Source organism: Tamandua tetradactyla, chromosome 8 (assembly GCF_023851605.1).
Source record: "Tamandua tetradactyla isolate mTamTet1 chromosome 8, mTamTet1.pri, whole genome shotgun sequence".
Taxonomy (NCBI): Eukaryota; Metazoa; Chordata; class Mammalia; order Pilosa; family Myrmecophagidae; genus Tamandua; species Tamandua tetradactyla.
The window spans coordinates 106,801,034-106,825,530 of NC_135334.1; the positions used below are offsets into that span (position 1 = coordinate 106,801,034).

General features: G+C 37.2%; 1 protein-coding gene across 1 annotated transcript in view; it reads right to left on the minus strand.

Moving 5' to 3' along the window:
* The window catches only part of DCDC1 (doublecortin domain containing 1), a 544,066-nt gene that overhangs the window by 45,347 nt on the left and 474,222 nt on the right, over nt 1-24,497 (minus strand). The window contains 6 exon segments of the mRNA XM_077114307.1: nt 2,859-3,018; nt 4,777-4,912; nt 12,865-12,964; nt 17,636-17,734; nt 19,592-19,651; nt 19,653-19,771. Coding sequence (XP_076970422.1) covers nt 2,859-3,018; nt 4,777-4,912; nt 12,865-12,964; nt 17,636-17,734; nt 19,592-19,651; nt 19,653-19,771 — 674 coding nt within the window.

A 24,497-nucleotide genomic window follows, 5' to 3' on the forward strand; every position in this document is an offset into this window, starting at 1 on the left:
TACATGTAAAGAAAGTTCTCTGGGAGAGGCTGTGATCACTAAAGTACATGTGATAATTGGATATAACTGCAAGCAATATCAAATTGCTAAAATCTTCAGGGACAATCCCCAGTGTTACCAGAGCTGACTGCACACTTCTCAAATCTAGCAAAGGTCTTACATGGGGCTATGAAAATGGGGGGTAACAACTGCCTCCTTCGGAGCTGCAGCCCAGGCAGCTTCTAAAGACCAAAAAAACTCACTAACAGTTAAAAAACAACAGTGCCATCTCGTGTTGAAGATAAAAACAGAGCTTTGCCACCAACTCCATTTCTTCCATGAAAAGAGGAAAAATATCATCATACTTAGTTTTAATATTTTTAGTAAGGTGCAAATGAGATGTCTTAATGTTCTTGTTTGGAAGTTATCTATCTGCCATGGGCTTCCTGACAAATGAAGTACAGTCAACCCAATTTTAGAACAGCCATTTTAAAATCCATCTGCTTTATCAATCCATTCATTTCTTCACTCATTCACTCATTTAGTTAATCATTTATTAGTTGATTAGTCATTCCTTCCTTTACTATTTTTTGAGCATCTGCTATATGATGTGCAGAGTTTTAAGTGCTTGGGACACAATGATGAACAAAACAGAGAAGTTCTCAGATTCCATGGAGATCATATTCTAGTGGGAAGGAGACAGATAATAAATAAGTTAATAAATAAATAAGCAAAATAAATGTTGTAACTGGAATAAACAGGACAACCAGATGGAAATTTATTTTTGGGGTCTACTTTAGTAACGGAGTCGGAGAAGTCTCCCCGGACTTCAGGGAGGAGACCAGAAACTTCTCCACCACCATCATCCCCACACCACTGTCTGCCCAGACTGTCCTGTCTCCCGTAAAGCCTCAGTGGAGAGGTTGATGCTCCCAGAGTCTCTTTTGCATTTTGTTTCTTAGCATTCTTACTATACATCTTTAGATGGAATTCGGTGATCAAAATGGCTCCATCTAGATTCCTATTCTAGCTTCTTGCTAGATAGATGTCCCTCCTTAGATCATCCCATTTCCCAACTAGGTGAAAAACTCCAAACAAAGCTATCATCATGTATCTAAGAAAGTCTGGGGAAATTAGTGACCTTCTAATGTAAGATGGAAGAGGATCATGTTATCACAGATGGTTCAGAGAACTGGTGAGATTTAACCTGGAAAAGAAATAATGCAGTTATTGAGATAATGAGCCCTGAATATTGTAAAGACTCTCAAGTAGAAGAGGAATAGGGCATAGTACAGAGGAACCGATGAGACAAAAGGATGGAGATGTTCTAATCAATTAATTATTTGAACATCAGAATGGGCTGCCTCATGCAATGGTCATCTTCCTGTTACTGGGAGTGTTCAAGAAGAGGCTGGGTTGCAGAGCCTGCTGGCGGGTGCGGGAGGCTCTTTCCTTGTGTTGTGAGTGAACTCAACTACTTTAAGGACTCCAAGCCTTGATCAAATCTATGAATCAAAACTATGTGGATCTTTATTCTCAGTGATGTTTCTTACTTTCTGTTTGTTGTTTTGTTTTCCCAAGTACAGTCTAATAACTCAGAAGCTAAATGATACATTCTTTAAAAAATGTATCTGTGAAGGGCTGTAAGGAAGGGTAAATTCCCTAACAGTTAATGCAGGTGCTCTTAGTACTTTCATACACTGTCCCTGTAAAATGCCTTCTGGGGTCTTGGTGAGTGTCAGGATGTAGGAGCAGATGGATGGCCCATCAAAGTGGGGAAATTTGGTTCCTAAACTAGAAGTCAACAGTTTTGTAATTGAGAATAAAAAATCTTTTCAAATACTGTGCCACGATGATGTGTAATTTAATTTTCACAATTATTGCAGCATTAGTTAATGAACTATCTTTGGCTTTATAATTTGGAAACTCATTTGATCATTTACTCATTATTAAACCAGTTACTCTGCTTTTCATAGGACATGAATGACAGGGCCTTTGCTTTCAAGGAGTTCTCAGGTTAGCAGGGAAACCTGAGAAGTAGACGGTACAAACAATCAATTTCCATGTTGGGTATGAATGATGAAGAACATTTCACAGGCGGGTACAGGGCAAGTAAAGGTTCTCCAAGTGGAGAGAAATGAAAATATGGCTCAGAGGCCTGCCACAGGTGTGAATGTTGATGTGCTACATTCAGGGGACAGCCAGTGGTTGATGAATGGGAGTTTGTATCCCGTATGCAAGGAAGGAAAAGTTGTGTATATGTGTTGCGGGGTGGGGAGGGTGAGGTGCAAAGCAGGCAAGGGGGTGCAAATGAGGGTCAGTGATGGTCCTGGACCAGAGAAAGAATGGCTTTGTAGTCCAGACTAAGAAGATTTTTTTCTGCCTGAAATAAATAGCCAATGAAAAGGATGGTGTTTTAGAAAGATAGTTGCCCCTAGATGGAACTTAAAAGTGAATTGAAAAGAAGAGATTACGGAAACCAATCAGAAAGCTATGACAGTAATCCAGGTGAAAGATTGTAACTGTATTTTAGCATGCATATAATTTGATCCAAGTAAGGGAAGAAGCAAAAATTTTCCTGAAATCAATATGTATTGATGAATTCCTGGGGAAAAAAATGTTAGCCATTTTAAGATTCTAGTCTTTTAAAAATAGTAACATTTTAACAAAATTACTGAAAGTAGATCATTGTGATTATTGAACATTGAAGCTCCAGCTCTACCCTTTTGCCAGAATACTATTAAATCCTAGCTCTACCCCAGACATCAGTTCCGCGGACTTGGGGTGGGCTCCCTGCATCAGCTCTGGGCTCTTACAGGGCTAATAAGCTGAGTTCAGATCACAACCATGTAGTTTTTCGGGCCACACTAATTACATACAGAGTTTCTCCAGAAGTATTTTCTGTTGGTGAAGCATTTTTTTGCATGTGTTTTTCCTCTTGTTCTATAATTTGCTTCTCCTCTCCAAAAATCGCTACAGGTTTATGCACAGCAAGCTTGGCTCTAGACACAAATTCACTTTGGACTTCTAAAACAAAAGCTGAGCAGAAATAAACAAATTGCAATGACATATTAGTCATGATGGCAGAGCATTAGGAATTTGCAAACTCCTACTAAAACAAAAATAAGAAAAAAAGTTTCCAGCTATTTGGCCTAAGAGAAAGAATTATAAGGGTAATTGATAGATGCTTTACAAACTATTAAGGTGGATATCTCTTCATTTAATTTTTGTAGATTCTTTTCCTTCAAAATATTCTTAGTTAAAATTTTCCAAAAATAAGTTTAATTATTTAAAATTCTAATGATTCAAAATGGGCCACATTATTTAAACACATTTCTATATCATTCTCTAGGATCCCAAATGCATCGGTGAAAGTCCCCAATTCCTGTAATGATACATGCAAAGCTTACTCTATAGTATTCAATATATGCAATAGGTACTATTTTAAAATATATTAATGGATTTTTCTCTTTTGCCTTTCTGTGTGTGTGATCTTCGTTCTGGTTCCTGGGGCAGCCATAAGGGAAAGAGGAGGATCCAGAGATTGTAAATGTTATAAAGTAATAATGATAGATCAAAAGTACAATGATAGATAGTTTTTGACATTCCAATACATCATATTGCCACAAGACAACAGCCATGCTTGTCAGGATGATGCAGTTATAATTTAGGATTTTTTCCAAATACCTTTACCTTCCAGGTAGCATGTCAAGGGTTTAACTTCAGGGTTGACCTGGGACAAACCACCATTTTTGGACTTGAGGAGATTTATGGCAGAAGACGGAGAAACGCAAAAATCAACAAATTGTCTCCTGACACCCCCTTACAGGCTTTTCTTTGGGTATCTAAGCTGCACCCAGGAAACACTGAGGGCACAGCTCAGTGTTCGGGACACCAAGACAAGGTCACGTCTGGAGCTGCCCTCATCGCTCCAGCCTGAGGCACAGCCATGTGAACCTGGTGGTGCAGTTGAGTCCGGTTTCTGGGGAGTGCAGCTATGACCCAGGATTTGCTGAGAGTCTTGCTGGGTAGCTTAAAAACAGTTACCGAGCAAGGGTTAGGTAGCACTGTAGCAATGCTGCAAAGGTAGCCATCCAGTCACAGCCAGGCCTCAGAAGGCCAGAAGAAGAGGTGGGGAGATCGAGTCAGGCAGGAAGCACTACCCACCCCCAGCACTGTCAGGGCCAAAGTAATAGATTATAAATTACTCCAGCCAGGGACTTCAACCAGCAAGCCCAGAGAATGAAAGAATTCTGCGTCCCAAGTTCTTTCCTTTCCCCCATGCCTTTCATCCTAGAGAGGAACTAGAGTGAGGTTCTGGACACTGAGAAATCTGAAAACCCACCCCAGAGGGACTGTTGAAATTAATGGATTGAACAAACTTTAAACCTGATTGGATATTTAATTTTTCCTTTGATGGGACGCATGGGGCTCACAAAGAAGACCAGATTTGTTTAGACAAAATAAATTGGATTCTCTTTGCACATCCAAACCGGAGTATAAATTATAATACACAGCCCTGATAAATTAGTCTAAAGAGTTAAATAACAGGCAGGAGTGACGGTGGGCCACAGTGGCTCAGCAGGCAGAGTGCTCACCTGTTATGCCAGAGACTCGGGTTCAAGTCCCGGTGCCTGCCCATGCAAAAAAATAAAAATAAAAATAAAAATGCAGGAGTGAAATGTTTTTTTAAAAAATCTAATCAGTTTAAACAAACTCAGGTTAAAAATAAAAATGCAGTAGCATCAAGCATTTTATTTTATCTGTATATATTAAAGTAAAAACCCAAATGCTTACTCTCTGTCTTATGCATACTGCAGAAGATTTGAAGTTTGGAAATGTCTGATGCTAGGTTCCTAAGGAAGATTTGTTACTTCTGCTGAGAGATAGACAGGTCAGGATTAATCCAATGCTCTCCACATGAAGCATAGACCTGTCAAAGAAAGGAGCCCTCATCAGGTCAGGTGGGTTGAAAATCATCAAGTTCAAAACAGAGAAGTAAATTGAATGCGTTTTAGAGACAGTAAATAGCTTTCATTGAGTGTTATAGCTAATGAATATCTATAGAATAAGTTGTACCAACAGAGAGCTATATACTCTCTGTTTGAATTTGTAGGAATGCTTTTAATGAATTGTATTTGAGTGCTGTGCCATTGGTTTGCCCTTGAGGATGACACATGAAATGATTTTATGCAGAATAACTCAGGATAATTATGTGTGCTCTTTGATGAAGCAGTTCTACTTTTAGAAATTTGGTATAAGGGAATAAATAATCAGGAACATAGGAAAATAATTTGAACAAGGCATTCACTGTAGCATTTTATATAATAATAAAATGCTAGAAATAATCCACTATGCAATAATAAGTGAGTACTAAATATGTAAAATTGCAAAAGCAAACATAGCATATTATGTGGTTATTTAATATGAATAAATACATTCACGGTTTTTATAAGTGAAAAAGTAGGATACAAAATAATACCTGTTATATGACCCTATTAATAAAAGATTTCTTCCAGAAAGATGAAGTAGAAGTACCCTCTCCTATTTCTTCTGCTAACTATCACTAAAAACCCTGACATTATATATGAAATTGACCTAAAAAGACTCAAAGGTATAAAACAGGTAGACCAGCGAGGGACCTCAGAACCCAAGGAACAACATGGTGGTGAATTCTTTGGATTTTCTTTTTGCCTCATATATCATAGACTAGGTACTGGAGAAGCCAAAGACCTAGAAACACCAATAAGTATAAACAAAGAAATACCAACAAAACCCTGCTCTCTATAGCCAAAAAACCATGAAAAGTGCAACCTAGAAAGACAGAAAACTTTTAGGCAATAATGGCTCTCTCCATTTAAATACCTCAGAGAAGACTGTGGCACTAACCCCATCCCCAACAGCAAAGGCCAAGGGAGAGCCTAGACTTAGACCCTCACTGTGCTGTAATGAGTCTCCCCAATTCCCCTGCCAAGGAGGTGTCAGCAGAGGCTGAGTAGGAAATGGGTACTTTCATGTATACTGATGGTAATGAGAACACCTTACTCCCCACTCTGCATGGGAAGTGTGGATTCATCTTCACCCAGTGATACTGAGGCATCCCTCCTGCTCCCTGCTAGGGTTGTGTCAAAGAAGTCCACATGGAAATTCACGACTTTCATCACTGCCCATCAGTATTGAGGCCATCTTCCCCATGATGTCCCTGGAGGCCACATGGGGAACAGTAATGGGGTACTCCTGTTCCTCCCAGCCTGGGGGTATTTGCAGAGGTATAGTGTGAAACCAGAACACCCATCCCTACCAGCAGTAATGAGGGGCCCCTCTGCCTACCTGGGTCAATGGAGACTAAGAGGGGAAGCTGGACTTCCAACCCAACTGGTACTAACAAAGCAGAACCTTCCCCCCTTCCCCTGCTAGAAAGGTGTCAGAGGAGGTCAGCCAAAACAAGAGATTTAAATAATATAATATGTGTCTCATACCACAATACCCAGATGGTCCAATGTTCAATAACAAATTACTCATCTTACCAAGAACCAGAAAAATCTCATCTTCAATGAGAAAGGACCATCAATCAACAGCAATACTGAGAATACAGAGATGCTAGAATTATATTTCTAGGGTTTTAAAGAAGACTTCATAAAAATGCTTCAACAAATAATAAATTTATTACTATACTAATACTAATACATTTGAAATAAATGAAAAGTTAGTCTCAGCAGAGACAGAATATTTAAAATAGAACCAGATGGAAATTTTAGAACTGAAAAAATATAGTAACTGAAAGAGAAAACTCAATGGATGTCTCAACAGCAGAGTGGAGGGGACAGAGGAACTAATCAGTGAAACAGAAGACAGACAATAGAAGTTACCACAATCTGAGCCACAGAGAGAAAACAGACAAAAAAAAAAAAAAAAAAAAGAAAAAAAAAAAAGAATAGTTAGATCCCCAAAGAAGTTGCAAAACTAGAGCAAAACAAAAATCTATCATTCATGTTTATGGAGTCCCTAAATAAGAGGAAAAAGAGCACAGGAAAGAAAAAGCATTCAAATACATAATGGATGAAAACTTTTTCAAATTTGGCAAAAGACATAATCCTAAAGATTCAGGAAGCTAAGCAAACCCCAAACAGGTTAAACTCAAAGAAGTCCATGCCCTTCTAGTCAAACTTCTTAAAACTTTCCAAAAAGAAAAAGAGAAAATCTTGAAAGCAGTGAGAGAAAAATGACACCTTCCAGTAGTATTTCTCATCAGAAACCATCAAACCCACAAAGAAGCACAACACAATTCTTCCATTCCATTGAAAATGTCCTTTGGGAATGAAGGAGACTCATCCTAAATTAATAACTAAAGGAAGTTATCTAAACACAAAGAAATGATGTATCAATCAATATCATATGAAGTAGATTTCAGAGAAAATAAATTTCTGGGACAAAGAGAAACATTACAAAATGATAAAAGGGTCAATCCACCAAGAAGAATAGTGTCCTAAATTTGTATGTACCAAACAATAGAGTTGCCAAATATGTGAAGCAAAACTGATAGAAGTAAAATATGCAAACCCATAATTATAGTTGGAGGTTTCAATAACCCTCTTTCAACAATTGTTAGAATGAGACAAAAAAATCAACAAATGTATAGAAGAGCTCAAAAACATCATCAGACAACAAGATCTAATCAGAATTTACAGAATGGTTATCTAACAAAAGCAGAATACACATTATTTTCAAATGTACATGGAATTTATGCCAACATAGACAATATCCTGGGCCATAAAAGAAACCTCAACACATTTAAAATAATTTAAAACATATAGCAAATGTCTTCTGACCACAATGAAATTAGAAATCTATATTAGAAGGATAATGGGAAAATCTCCAAAAACATGGAAGTTAACAACACACTTCTAAATAACAAAGTGGGTCAAAATGGAAGTTTCAAGGTTAAATTAAAAAGTACAGTGAATTCTATGAAAAATTTTAAAAAACAACATATCAGACTTCATGGGAGACAGTTAAAGCAATGTTGATAGGGAAATCTATAGCACTAAATTCATGTTGGAAAAGAGAAAAATCTCAAATTAATCATCTAAGATCCTACCTGCAGAAATTATAAAAAGAAGAGCAAAATAAACCCAAAGCTAGCATAAAAAAAGATAAATAAAGATAGTAACAGAATCCAATAAAATTGAAAACAGAAAAACAATAGAGAAAATCGATGAAACATCTGTCGCTTTAAAAGATCAATAAAATTGACAAACCTGTAGCAAGACTGACAAAGAAAGTAAGAGAGAAGACACAGTTACCAATATCATGAATGAAACAAGGAATATCACACTGATATTGCAAGCATCAAGAGAATAAGAGAAGTGGGCAGGGGGGTAAGGTGGAATGGAGATAATTCACATGTAAAGGAATTGGGGAGGTGAAAATGAGCTACACATATTTAAAAATAGCAAGGAGGGAATGTTATGAACAATACTACACACATACATTTAATAACTTAGATGAAATAGACGAGTTCCTCAAAAAGCACAAGCTATCACAACTCACCCAATATGAAACAAATAATTTTAATAAGCCTGCTTCTAAAGTTTTTGGTTCATAATTTTAAAACTCCCCAAAAAGAAATTTCCAAGCCCAGATGGTTTCACTGGAAAATTCTACTCAACATTTGAAGAATTAACACTAATTCTAAACAAACTCTTCCAGAAAATTAACAAGGAGGGAGCACATCCCAACCCATTTTATGAAGCCAGAATTAAAAAGGCAGTGTAAAAAATGGACAACAGTATACCAACATCCTTAATGGATGGAGACACAAATATTCTTAAGAAAATGCTGGCAAATAGAATTTAAAAACCCATATAAAGAATTATGCATAATGATCAAGAATTATGCATAATGATCAAGCACCATTTATTCCAATGGTGCAAGGCTGGTTCAATATTTTAAAATAATCAATGTAATCAGCCATATCAACAGATACAAGAAGAAAAATTACATGCTTATATCAATTGATGCAAAAATATATAAATTTAAAAAGCATTTGGCAAAACACAACACTCATGCATGTTAAAATCTCAGAAAACTAGAAATAGAGGGAAACTTCTACTATTTGATAAAGAACATTTAAAAACTTACAGAAAACACCACACTTAATAGTGAAAGGCTAAGTGCTTTCCCTCCCTAAGATCAAGAATGAGGCAAGGATGTCTACTCTCACCACTGCTATTCAACATAGTATTGGAAGTCTTAATGCAATCAATCAGTAAAAAGAAATAGAATGCATATATATTGGAAAGGAGGAAATAAAACTGTCTTTATGTGAAGATTACAAGATTTTCTATGTAAAAAATCCCAAACAATTGACCTGAATATTTCTAGACCTAAAAAGTGAGTTCAGCAAAAACAAAGGATATAAGACCAACATGCAAACATCACCTGCATTTCTATATACTAACAATAAACATTAAGAAGCTTAAATTAAAGTTAAAACACCATTTATAATTATTCAAAACAAATGAAGTCTTTAGGTATAAGTCCAACACAACAGTTATAGGACTTGTGTACTGAAAACTACCAAATGCTAATGAAGGAAATCAAAGAAAATATAAATAAATGGAGAGATATACCATGTTCATGGATAGGAAGACTCAACATAATAAATTTTTTTTATTAATTAAAAAAAATTAACAAACAAAACATTTAGAATTCATTCCATTCTACATATATAATCAGTAATTCTTAATATCATCACATAGTTGCATATTCATCATTTCTTAGTACATTTGCATCGATTTAGAAAAAGAAATAAAAAGACAACAGAAAAAGAAATAAAATGATAATAGAGGAAAAAAAACTATACGTACCATACCCCTTACCCCTTGCTTTCACTTACCACTATTTCAAATTGAATTTATTTTAACATTTTCAACATGATAAGTTTAACAGTTCTTTCCAAACTGATACACACATTTAGTGCAATTAATGTCCAAATTACTGCAAGATAGTTTTCTATGTATATGCAATAATATTCTAAAGTTTAGATTAAAAGGCAAAGGAGGCAGAATTGCTAAAATAATTTTGAAAAATAATAAAGTAGGAGAAATTACTCTGCCTGATTTTCAGACTTATTATATAGGTATGGTAATCAAGACTATGTGGTACCGATGGAGGGATAGACACATTACTGGAACAGAATAAGAACTGAGAAATAGCCCCCACAAAGTGGTCAAGTGATTTTGACAAAGGGGCAAAAGCAGTTCAATGGAGAAAGGATAGTCTCATGAACAAATGGTGCTGGAACTATTGGATTACCATGGACAAAAAAATGAACCTCAACATAAATATCACATCTTACACAAAATTAAATCAAAATGGACCACAGATTTACATGTAAACAAAGTTATAAAATTTTGGAATGAAACAAGAGAAAATCTTAAGGAGGTAACTTAGTGAACAGTTCTTAGACATGAAAACAAATACATGACCCATAAAAGAAAAAACTGATGAATTGGGCTTCATCAAAGTAAAAAACTTTTGTTCTGGAAAAGATGAAAAGACATGTTATTGTCTGGGAGAAAATATTCGCAAACCACAAATCTGTTAAAGGATTCATATCTATATTATATAAAGAACTCAGTAAACTGAACAGTAACAAACCTAAAGCCTACAATTAGAAAATGGGCAAAAGATATGAACAGATATTACATTGAAGATATATGGATAGTGTTTTATTATGCTAGATTTGCTATCACAAATGCCACAAATGGTTTGGCTTAAATGGCAAGTATTTGAGAGCTCACGGTTTTGAGGCTAGAACAAGTCAGAGTCTAAAATCAAAGCACTGGCAATACCATACTTTCTCCCTGAAGGCCTGCCACAATACTTGGGTTTCACTAGTTTGCATCTCTGTCTCCTGTCACACGGTTACGTCCTTTCCTTTCTGGCTTCTGTGACTTTCGAGTTCTCTTTATAAACCTTAGTAATATGGATTAAGACCAGACCCACGCTGATTCAGTTGGCTGACACCCATAACTAAAAATAACTTCAAGGGGTCCTATTTAAGATTGGTTAACACCCACAGGAATGAGGATTGAGATTAACGTTTGTATAAGCACATGAAAATATGTTCAACACCACTAGCCGTTAGGGAAATGCAAATTAGAACAATGATGAGATATTCCTACTTGCTTATTAGAACAACTAAAATTAAAAATAGGAACAATTCTAAATGCTGTTAGTATACGGAAAAACTGGATGTTTTATGCATTGCATTTGGAATATAAGCGCTACTTTGGAGAATGGTTTGGCAGCTTCTTTAAGAAAAAAAAAATAAGTATACACTTAACATATGACCTAACAAGCACACTTTTTGGCATTTGTCACAGAAAAATGAAGTGTATGTTCACACAAAAACCTGTACATACCTGTTCAAAGCAGCATTATTTGTAATAACCAAAACTGGAAACAATCAAAATGTCTTACAATATGTGAGTGATTAACAAACTGTGGAGATTCATACTAGGAGATACTACTCAGAAATAAAAAAGAAATGTACTATTAAAAAAATGTAATGATTTGGATGAATCTCAAAGGTTTTATGCGGGGTGAAGAAAAAACACTTCTACTATCATAGCAACCTCCATTGCCTCTATTAATAGTCTCAAAATAATAAATTAAAAATCCTTTTAAAAAGAAGGAAGGAAAGAGCTAAGAAAGAAAAGAAGAAAGGTAGGTAGGTATAAATCTGGTATTGGCAAATTATGGCCAGGGCCCAAATCTGTTCTGCTGTCTATTTTTGTAAATGAAGTTTCATTGAAACACAGCCATATCCACTCATTTGTGCGTTGTTTCTGGCTGTTTTAATGTTCTGACGGCAGAGTTGGATAGTTTCAACCAAGACCATATGATCTACAAGGCCTAAAATATTTACTCTAAGGTGCTCAGAAGAAGTTTGATGACCCCTGGTATTAATAAACTTACAGCATATACACCAAAACATCAAACAAATTATTTCTAGTTGAGATTATTTCTAGATGATGACTTTATTCTTCACTTTGCTTACATATATATATATTTCTTAAATGAATACAAGTATGTAAAAAATGGGAAGAAAGTAGAGTAATTTATTAAGAAAGATTCAGTGAAAAGAGAAAGAGTGCTGCCCACTCATGGGTCATCGCACACATCTATTTTACGCGGAACCAGGGAACACCTTTCTCACAAGCTTCAGTCCTTGAAACAGTTGTCCTTTTCCCTGAAGAGTGGGTTTCTTTTTTCTAAGGCATGCTTAACCATATAACTGTTTATATTGCAAATGCAATGTTGGATGCCTGGAGTTAATTTCTAGCAAATACACAGAATCTCATAACAACTGCTCTGGGCTCCATCTTGAGTTCTTGACACCTTCGTACTGGTGGCCTCATCCCCTTGTATTTAAATGCATCTTTTAGTGCTATATGTGCTCATTTCATCTACCTTCAATCCTTTGAGTTATACCACAAGCCAAAGAATATCATGGATGGCCAGCACTGCCAGAGCCCTCAGACTTCAGAAGAAAGTATGGCCCTGCTGACAACTGATTTCAGACTTCTAGCCTCCAGAAATGTGAGATGATAGATTTCTGTTGGGTAAGCCAATCAGTTGGTTTTTCTTTGTTACAGCAGCCCTGGAAAACAGAGACCACAGCCCTTAAGCCATGCCTGACACATGCTCTCAACAAAGTTGGTACTTAGTAACTTTTTGGTGGATGTTGAGTGAGGATAATCTTGAGAGAAAAGTAAAAGGAAAACAGGTAAGTTTTTTTGATATCTTATATTTAAAGACATTTTTATTTGGATAGTATTCATATAGTAATATTTCCAGTTTCAAATTCATGTTTACCAGTTCATCCCTTTGAAGGTCTTTTAAGGCAAAGATTTCCTTCCCCTTCTCATTGAACAATCTCCGAGCTGCAGAAGGTAAATTTAAAATTTCGGTGCACCTGTTTAAAAAAGACAAAAAAAAAAAATTCCTTTGCATGGAGAAAGCTTCCCTTACAGAAGGGAGAAAATAAAAGAAACCAAGGATCTGGATTGCTAATGACTCCTCCCTCAGCACTATTGTGAGATAGTCATGAGCCTGTCTTTGGAATCTATCAGACCTTTTTGGAGTCTTATTCCCCTAGGAAAATTATTTAACCTCTCTGGGCCTAAATTTCTTAAATTCCAGTGTTATTCTGAGAATTAAGGATTAATGTTGAAAAGATTTTAAAACAGCACCAGGCATGATCTATAAAAAGGTAGATACATGACTACTGATGTTTCATTCTTCCATAGCCTCAACACTTTCCTATTTCTGTGCCTTTGCTTGCATTCTTCCTTTTGCCTAAAATACCTTACCCAGACTTTTTTGTGAAGTTCTACCCCTTCCGCAGGGTCTCAAAAGTCACATCATGCATTTCCCCTTTGCTGGAAATGATTTGTTTAGCCCTTCAAACTCCCTTTGTAACAGAAAGTTTAATGTCTGATTAAGCATTAAATAGTGAATCCTCCCTCCACCGCCGCTCCTCCCCAGTATGCACCGGGCCAGTGCCAGAGATACTGAGATGAATGACACAGCTTCTCTGTCCTCTGAGATGTTCCCTGTGCTGAGAGGAAATAGATAGGTCAGCAACAGAAGTGTAATATGAAATCATGGGTGCTGTTATGAGTACCTGTCCAGGGTATTCTGAGAAAAGAGAGGAAGAAATAATGAATTCTTCCATGGGGCCCTTATCTAAGAGGACAACATTTGTGTGGGGCTGTGAAGAGTGAGTAGGAGTTGATTAAGCAGGGACAGGAACTGGAAGAGAAGTTCTGTGTGGCTGGAGATGAGCATATGGAGAACAGGAGGGGCAAGATGAAGCTGGAAAGGAATATGGGGACCACTTTGAAGGCACCTAGGATGTCAGACTAATGAACTTGGTCCCCATCTCATAAACAGCCAGAAGCCATTCAAGGTATTAGAGCAGAGGTGTAGTTTTAGCAGACCTGGTTTTTTTTAAGAAAGTTAACTGTCAGAAGTATGGAAAGTGGGCTGGGATCTATGTGGCCAGTTTAGGATAGAGGGAAAAAGGTAGAACTGTGGGGTAGGAGAAGAGGTAAAAGACAGTGTTCCTAAACAGTATGCCTAAAGAATACTGTTGTGATGATCCTGCCTTTTGAAGAAGGAAAGCGAAAGCTTCTTGCTGAAAATATTTTATATTAAAATGTACTGTTAAGAGTAAACAAATTAGAGGTGACTTTATAGTCTTCAGCTAGGTCCAGCTCTATGAAGCTAGTTTCTAAATTTTATTTCTTTAGAAAGGATAAACCAATTTGAGCAGATAATTAGCCCTCCATTTCTCCAAGAGGGTATTGGAAGTAAATAAGTCAACGGGAACTAAGCCCCTGCTTCTTATGTAACAGTCCTGGAGGAGGGTGGGCTAGTGAGGACTGAGGCAGGTTTCTCATCTGTAGGAGTTGGTGGGGTGGGTGTGGGAGGGGCTGTAGGAGGGTCAAGTCCTAGTCACAAGATTTGCCTGCTGCTGCCTGAATGATGACCAAACATCCAACCCAATTCCTTCCGCTTCTCCCAAATATTTGTGGCTAGAGCTCATACTCTAAGCATGGCCTAAAAAGAATTACCATCGTCAGGTCTGCCCCCAGTCTCATTTTCCTAGGGAGAATATTTAGACCATGGAATTATCCAGTTTAAGGTTAAAAAGTGAGAGAAAGAAGGAATGAATGGTTGGTGACTCTTCCTCCGTTTTGTGAAACTTTGGTTTTAAGAGCATTGAATATGGCCTACGTAGGTGAATTGGAGAGGACTGGGATAAACTGTTTGCTCTGTATTTGGTTCTGATAGCTAGTTCACATGGCAGACAAAATAAGTGGGAGAGGAGAGTGAAAGGACTTAGCTCTTAAGCATCTAATATTGATTGCGGGCTCCAGAGTCAGATTGCCTGGATCCAAATTCCAGTCTTCTCACCTCCTGACTAGGAGAGCTTGGAGAAGTTATTTCTCTGATTATCATTCACTTGATCAGAAAAAGAGAGATAAAGCATACTTAACTCACAGGGATGTTTTCTAGATTAAATGATGAAGATAGATAGGTAAACAACTGGCACATGAAAGTGAGCAGCATGTTATTATTAAAAGGATCAAGGGCTGAGAGCATTTCATGCCTACTTTCTCACTTAATTCTCATACTAATTCTAAGAAGCTGTGCTGGTTTGAAATGATGTATGTACCCTAGAAAAGCCATGTTTTAATCCTAGTTCCATTTTGTAAAGGCAACCATTTCTTCTAATCCCTATTCAGTATTGTATGTTTGAAACTGTAATTAGATCATCTCCCAGGAGATGTGATTTAATCAAGAGTGGTTGTTAAACTGGATTAGGGGAGATGTGTCTCCATCCATTTGGGAGGGTCTTGATTAGTTTCTGAGGTCCTATAGAAGAGGAAACATTTCAGAGAATGAGAGATTCGGAGAGAGCAGAGCAGAACAACACAGCCACGAGAAGCAGAGTCCACCAGCCAGCGACCTTTGGAGATGAAGAAGGAAAACACCTCCTGGGGAGCTTCCTGAAGCTCGGAAGCAAGGAGAGAAATCTAGCAGATGACGCCGTGTTCGCCATGTGCCCTTCCAGCTGAGAGAGAAGCACTGACTGTGTTTGCCATGTGCCTTCTCACTTGAGAGAAACCCTGAACTTCATCGGCCTTCATGAACAAAGGTATCTTTCCCTGGATGCCTTTGATTGGACATTTCTATAGACTTGTTTTAATTGGGATATTTTCTCAGCCTTAGATCTGTAAACTAGCAAATCATTAAATTCCCCTTTTTAAAAGCCATTCTGTTCCTGGTATATTGCATTCTGGAAGCCAGCAAACTAGAACAGAAGCCTATTTTACTTATGAGGGACTGAGCCTGGAAGTTAAATCCAAGGATGCATAGCTAATAAGTAGGAGAGCTGGAATACAAACCTGGATTTGTATGGGCTATTTTACTTTATCATATGGATCCAAGTGAGGTATAAGATACTAAGGTGTCCAGGATTTCCCTCAAAGCCCTTAGAAATAATGTCCCCTGACTCTCACCCCAGGAGTCAAGATGGATAACTGTGTACCTGCTTGGGTTTCTAGAGAGTCCAGGGAAAGTAAGACTTTGCATTGTTTCGTCAGGGCTGGAGGACAGGAACACCAGGTAGAGCTACATCTCCGAAACTGGAGGTGACTTTGAGAGAAAGGGCAGGGGGGAGAGGAAGGAGCTGGGCTTCCCAGACCCACAGATAACTCAGGTCTGCAGTACTGGAGAACTCCTTCCTCCTTCTATGCAAACTCACCAGCTCCCTCTAACCCAAAAGTCCCATCACACTTTATCTTGGGCCCCAGCCATGAGCCCACAAAACGAGTTCTAGCTATTTCCAAACAGTAGCAAAGCCTAAAGAAGCTATGTTATATGCTTTCTTCTTTTTTTTTTTATTTTCTTGCCTTGTATATCTCCTCATTTTCTCTCCTCTTCTTCATCAAGGCCCATTTCAAGCTTCACTCTCTTCATGGGACCTTCACTGACAGCTGCCCCCCATCACATCCTCTCCTTCCTCCTTAGCCACAACTTGTTATGTACCTTTTGCCAACTGATTGTTTTCAGTTCCAGGCAACTAAAAAAGGCCATGTGTGTTTCTGATTGTTTCACTTAGCAAACTGTCTTCCAACAAGTTGGGAGTTGCTTGAGAGCAAGGAAATCCTTGCTTATTTTTTTAATCTCCTGAAAAACATCCAACACTGACCTAGGCATATAATATGAACATAACAGACGCCTGTTGGAAAAAAGCAAATTCTTTCCTTCCTCTTAGTTCTTCATCCAAAGCTCCTGTTTAACAGAAAAAACTCAGAGAAGGACAGTGCTTTGCTTAAGACTCCCAGCTAGTTAATGGCAAACTTGGGGTTAAAAACCAGGCCTTCTGCCTCCTTATCCAGTAGTCTTTCCAGAAGTCCATGTTGCTGGCAACTTCACAGGAAGCAGGTACCAACAAAAAAAGTCCTATATCTATTATTTAAAAATGGGTGATTATACATAATTTTCCTTAAGTTCTGTAAGACCGCTCCCCTACATTTGACAAGATCTATTTTGCACATACCCAAAAAATGCGTACCAGGTGTCCGACCTTTGAAAAGTTATAAAATTCCAAGGAAATAACTTTCATTTCAGTGGGAAAATGTTGATCAAAAGAAAAATTACAGTGTACTTCAGAAATATGATATAGTTCAGTGACATTTTAAAAATTGGTTTAGAGTAGACCAAATATAAAAGTTTAGCTATTCTGACCTCAATTCAGGCAAATATAAGCAAAAGAAAGTGCTGTAAAATATATAAAAATGGAAAATAATTTATATTTGCAGAGTTGGGAGATCAGAGAGCTAGAAGAATCCGGCAGACCTTGAAATTTAAAAAAAGAAAATTGGATTTATTGTAATTGGTATTATGAACTGTCATATAATATATATATTTCACAGATTAGAACATTCAGAATTATTGTATTAACAACTTTTTTCTAATGTAGGTACATATGCATTATGTATTATGTTTTATACATAATCATTCAAGCATTTTAATGGAAAATGCCTTTGCATTTAGAATATTAAATATTTACCTTTCTAAAAGTTGGTGAAATTCAGCCTGGTTTGTTTCTGTTTCAGAATATTGAGTGACATGGATTTTCACATTTTCTTTTCTTTCAGTGTCAACATTTCTGAAATAAATGATCCATGATTTGATTGCTATGTCAGTATATTGTCAATTTTCTTTTCAACTTGTTAAATATGTGAAAAATTCTGAGGTCTCATTTTATTATGATTTGCTCTAAAATAATCTGCCTTTCTTAGAAAAAAAAAGAAAAGGATTTTAAAAATCATCATAATTAAATGCTAAACTGCATAAACATTGACACTAAGTAAATAAGAAAATACTTTTTAATATTTTAATCCTCTTTAATAATGCTGAACACTCTGAGATGTGAATTTGTCGACTTTGAAGAAAAAAACACATATTACATTTATTGTGATGTTTTATTCATATATCATTCTTTTATCAATCCATTCCTAGAAGACTCTAAACTGAAAATAAACAATCACAGACAAGGGATGCCCAATTGGAACATATAGCCGCTCATATTTTCAAGTTCAAAGACTATTCTGTACATTTTTTAGGATCTCTATTTTTTATTAAATGAAAATCGTGGCCAACTCATTCATTCATTTAAAATGATGATAAAATATAGTTATTCATTAATTCATCCATTCATTCAATAAGCACTGATTTAGGGCTTCTTGTGGGTCCTAAATCATGTGGTGAACAAAGTGACTCTCTAACACCTGAATGTTTGATTAGCCCTTCCCATGCTGTAGCAGACAGCAGAGTTTCACATATCCTCTGCTAGAACAGTGTTCCAAAGTGACAGATCCCTCAAATTACATTGTGATTACCTGACTGAAGCATGCATCCTAGAACATTAATGTGATGAAAGAAAATCGTATGTAATTTTGAGCCACATTTAAAGATACAGAATAAGAACAAAATAAATGCAGGAAGAGAGAAATTATTTAACTTTGGATATTAAAAAAAGACGTACTACTTTAAGGGCATTACCCTCACATTTTACATCGAGCAGAATGAACTAATTATGAAATGTATGCGTCAAAGATTTCAATTTCAGGCTTGACTTTACTTTGAAGATTAATTTTTTACTTTATCATCTTTACAGGCAGTTCAGTGGACAGCCGATCTGAATGTTACTCATTGTTCAGCGATGTATGAAGTATATTTAATCAATGTGAAGAAAGTAATATTAAACTATTATTAGCAGCCTTAAATATTCCAAACATCTCAAAAAAAAAGGTCAAAAGGTAATATCGCTGTAATAATATAAGAAACAATGCGTTTAACTCATTCTTTACATCAGCTTTTCAATGATCTATGATCTATGATTCCTCTTGTCATAAAATGTAATGGAAATATAGCTCTTCGGAAATATTTTATCCCAATCTCATAAGGTAAGCTAAAGCACAGGTCAACTGATGCTTTCCTGGGATGATAAACTTTTAAAATATTATTCCCAAGGAAAGAATATAAAATACAGAGAGATATATTTTTACAGAATATATTTGTTCGTTAAATATTGCAAAGATTTAAACACAATCAAATTATTTCAGATAATAATGTAAAAGAATTACAAAATCATATTTAAAAAGGAATCATCTGTGTTCAGGTATCTCAAGATATATTAATAAATCTCATACAAAAATGCTAATTCAAAATGTATGTATCGATCACATTATCAGATAATATGATCATATTTTTATCAGATGACTCATTCTAATTTATTATCTTTTCCTGTGCCTAGCCTAAATTACAAGTTCAAATTAAATTCTTGGCATAGAAACTAAATGTACTTTAGTATGTGTTTTCAACTCTAAATATCAACATGAGAGCCCCTCCTCTTTTAATAAACACAGAATTCCCCCAGAAAAAAATCTTTAACCAAGAAGATAAAAATCTGTAGAAACTAGAAAGTGTATTAAAAAAAAGATATAAACAAGTTTTTTCTTACTGGATTTTCCGTCTAGGCGACACGTCTGGACCAACCACGGTTAGGGCTTTATTTTCATTCGTCTCCCTTCCGCAAACCTCGGAGCCTCGTAGGAGCGCGTGGCTCTGGTTTCTTAGGAACAGGTTTCTTCATTGGAGGACCGTTTGGAACAAGCAGTCCTTCTATTGGCCACTCAAACTCCTTCAAAAAGAAACAAAAATGGACAGTTCAGAGAGTTTCCAGGTCAAGATGGCGGCTTAGCAATGTGCACATTTTAGTTCGTCCTCCAGAACAACTACTAAATAACCAGAAACAGTACAGAACAGCTCCTGGGCCACGGCAGTGAGTGGACACACAGCGTACCCCAGTCTAGACCAGCTGGACTGGCTGCAAGCACCCCCAGAACCATGAGTTCCCCAAGTTGCTGAGGCCGGCACCCCTCCCCTACAGGCTGCTTCCCAATGGGGAAAGGAATGTGACTTTACCAGTAGCAGGGGCTGAGCACAATCAAATGCCAATTGTGGAATTAATTAACAAATTCTGACTACTGAAAATAGGCCCCCAGCTTAGGTGAACCTGGTCAAAGCGGAGGTTGCTCATTTTTGCCCCAGCGCCAAGGGGGCAGGGCTGACGGAAAAAGGGGAAAAAAAAAAAAAGAGGGAAACAGGTTTTTGTGGCTGTGTTTCTACAAAGGCTTCACTGCCTTTGGATACAGCAATGGGACTTCTCAGGCAGCAACTGCCCCAGGCATAGGCAGAAGCAAGCTTGTTTGGGGGCCTGTCTGGGGCCTGTGCCTTCCCCAGGGGAGGAGTGAAGTCCAACTCAGGTGGAATCCCTCCCTCAAGGAATTCAGACACCTGGGCTTGGTAATTTGAAGCCATTAAAACCAGCCTACAACCTCTCCTCTGTCTCCACCACACCCCCAGCAGGGAGAGTCTTCCAAAGTTAAAGGTGCTGCATCATCTTATGCTGGTGGGACTTGCAGGCACACAAGCACCACATACGGGGCAGGATAAGAAAAACAGCCCAGAGACTTCACAGGAAAGTCTTTCAGCCTGCTGAGTCTCACCCTCAGGGAAAACCGACGCAGGTGACTCTTTCCTCCTGATAGGAGGCCAGTTTGGTCTGGGAAAATCCAGCTGGGGTCTATAATACCTAAGGAGACCCTCCTAAGGGTGGTGGTGGGGAAAAGCACCACACAAGCAGGGCAAGAAACAAGAAAACGAGCACTGAAAAATTCTCCTCTGTTAAACAAAACTTAAGCTAGCTGTCCAAATAAAGCTGAACTGAATGTCAAAGAACAGATAGACAAGAAATTCATCCAGCAAGAAAACCCTAGTTAAAAGAAGTGAAAGCAACCTCCAGAATAAACTAATTAAAGTAATTAAATGCCAAGACACCAGCAAAAAATAAATCACACTAGGAAAATTGAACATATGGCCCAGTCAAAGGAACAAACCAACAATTCAAATAACGTACAAGAGCTGAAACAATTAATTCAGAATATACAAACAGACATGGAAAACCTCATCAAAAACCAAATCAAAGAATTGAGGGAGGATATAAAGAAGGCAAGGTATGAACAGAGAGAAGAAATTGAAAGTCTGAAAAAACAAATCACAGAACTTATGGGAATGAAAGGCAAGGTAGAAGAGATGAATAAAACAATGGTAACCAACAATGGTAGATTTCAAGAGACAGAACATAGGATTAGTGAACTGGAGGATAGAACATCTGAAATCTGGCAAGAAAAAGAAAATATAGGGGAAAAATGGAAAAATATGAGCAGGGACTCAGGGAATTGAAAGACAATATGAAGCACATGAATATACGTGTTGTGGGTATCCCAGAAGGAGAAGAGAAGGGAAAAGGAGGAGAAAAACTAATGGAAGAAATTATCACTGAAAATTTCCCAACTCTTATGAAAGACTTAAAATTACAGATCCAAGAAGGGCAGCTTACCCCAAAGAGAATAGATTCAAATAGACGTACTCCAAGACATTTACTAATCAGAATGTCAAAGGTCAAAGAGAAAGAGAGAATCTTGAAAGCAGCAAGAGAAAAGCAATCCATCACGTACAAAGGAAACCCAATAAGACTATGCATAGATTTCTCAGCAGAAACCATGGAGGCGAAAAGACAGTGGGATGATACATTTAAATTATTAAAAGAGAAAAACTGCCAACCAAGAATTCTATATCCAGCAAAATTGTCCTTCAAAAATGAGGGAGAAATTAAAACATTTTCAGACAAAAAATCACTGAGAGAATTTGTGACCAAGAGACCAGCTCTGCAAGAAATACTAAAGGAAGCACTAGAGACAGATACGAAGACAGGAGAGGTGTGGAGAAGAGTGTAGAAAGGAATACTATGAGTAAAGGTAAAAAGAAGGAAAATTAGATATGACACATAAAATCCAGAAGGCAAAATAGTAGAAGAAAGTACTACCCATGCAGTAATAACACTGAATGTTAATGGATTAAACTCTCCAATCAAAAGAACATAGTCTGGCAGAATGGATTAAAAAACAGGACCTATCTATATGCTGTCTCTACTCAAAGGACATGAGGGCAAGGACCCAAATGGACATTTGCACACCAATGTTTATAGCAGTATTATTTACAATTACCAAGAGATGGAAACAGCCAAGATGTCCATCAACAGAAGGGTGGCTAAACAAACTGTGGTATATACATAAGATGGAATATTATGCAGCGGTAAGACAGAATAAAGTTATGAAGTATGTAACAACATGAATGGACCTTAAGGACATTATGCTGAGTGTGATTAGCCAGAAACAAAAGGACAAATACTGTATAGTCTCACTGATATGAACTGACATTAGTGAATAAACTGGGACTATTTCTTTGGTAACAGAGATCATCAGGAGATAGAAATAGGATAAGATATTGGGTAATTGGAGCTGAAGGGATACAGATTGTGCAACAGGACTGAATATAAAAACTCAGAAATGGACAGCACAGTATTACCTAACTGTAATACAATTATGTTAAAACACTGAATGAAGCTGCATGTGAGAATGATAGAAGGGAGGAGGGCTGGGGCATAAATGAAATCACAAAGAAAGATAGACGATAAAGATTGAGATGGTATAATCTAGGAATGCCTAGAGTGTATAATGGTAATGACTAAATGTACAAATTTAAAAAATGTTTTTGCATGAGGAAGAACAAAAGAAGGTCATTATTGCAGTGTGCTGAAAATAAATGGTAATTAATATTTTAAAATTTCAATTTATGTGTGAGACTAAAGCAAAAAATGTTTATTTGGTACAAATTTATATTTGGCTAGTGCATCTCCTAATATAACTTAGGTAGATAGTTGGTTGAGCACCTTAAGTACATGGAACTTTGGGTAGGACATGAGATTTTGTTTGTTTGTCCAGGTGATGCCAAGATGAATCCCAGAGTGATTTAATCAGTGAGTGGAAAAGTATTTGCAAAGTCCCCTTCTGGGAATGGTGAGAACGGGGGAAAACTCAACTTCCCCAAGTTGAATTCTTGATATTCTCACAAGAAGTGTGGACAAACAAAGCTATAGGCTGAGCCCCCAGTCTTGGGGTTTGTTCATATGAAACTTAACCCCACAGGGGATAGGTCAAGCCTCCTTAAAATTAGGCCTAAGAGTCACCCCCAAGAGAGCCTCTTTTGTTGCTCAGATGTGGCCTCTCTCTCCAGCCAACACAACAAGCAAACTCACCACCCTCCTCCTGTCTACATGGGACATGACTCCCAGGGGGGTGGACCTTCCTGGAAATGTGGGAAAGAAATCCTAGAATGAGCTGAGACTCAGCATCAAGGGATTGAGAAAAACCCTAGAATGAGCTGAGACCCAGCATCAAGGGATTGAGAAAACTTTCTCAACCAAAAGGGGGAAGAGTGAAATGAGACAAAGTGTCAATGGCTGAGAGATTCCAGAGTCAGAGGTTATCCTGGAGGTTATTCTTATGCATCAAGTAGATATCACCTTGTTATCCAAGATGTAATGGAGAGGCTGGAGGGAAATGCCTGAAAATGTAGAACTGTGTTCCAGTAGCCATGTTTCTTGATGATGATTGTATAATGATATAGCTTTCACAATGTGACTGTGTGATTGTGAAAACCTTGTGTCTGATGCTCCTTTTATCTACCTTGTCAACAAATGAGTAGAACATATGGAATAAAAATAAATAATAGGGGGAACAAATGTTAAAATAAATTTAGTTTGAAATGCTAGTGATCAATGAAAGCGAGGGTTAAGGGGTATGGTATGTAAAATTTTTTTCTTTATGTTTTCGTTTTATCTTTCTGTTGTCTTTTTATTTCTCTTTCTGAATTGATGCAAATGCTCTGGGAAATGATCATGATGATGAATATGCAACTATGTGATGATATTGTGAATTGCTAAGTGTATGTGTGGAGCGGAATGAGCATGTGTTGGGAATGTTTGTGTTTCTTTCTTGTAATTTTTTTAATTAACAAAAAAATAAAGAAAGAAAGAAACAAAAATGATACTACATAATGAGTCATTTCTTGGGGGAAAAGAAATGTAACAAGGTATGAGTGCCGAGATAGTTAAATAGAATTGAGAGGCTACTCTGGAAGTCACTTTTATGTAAGCTTCAATTAGACATTGCTACTATCATAACTTGCCAAACCCCAACCAAAACCATTCTGCCAATCCTAAAGAATACCTAGGGCATTATATAAGATTCTACAAAAGTTCCATGCACTAGGGTAATTTTCCAAAACCTACAACCTCCAGATGAGTTCTCGGACCAGATAAGTCCTGAAAAGCAGAGAGGCCAGCCTTTCCAGAACATCTACTAGTCCCATCCCCCATCCCATATTATTGAAAGCCCCTTCCAACATGGAAAAGTTAGAATGGGCATAGCCCAAATACACCTAAAGAGTGAGAGGAAGGGCGG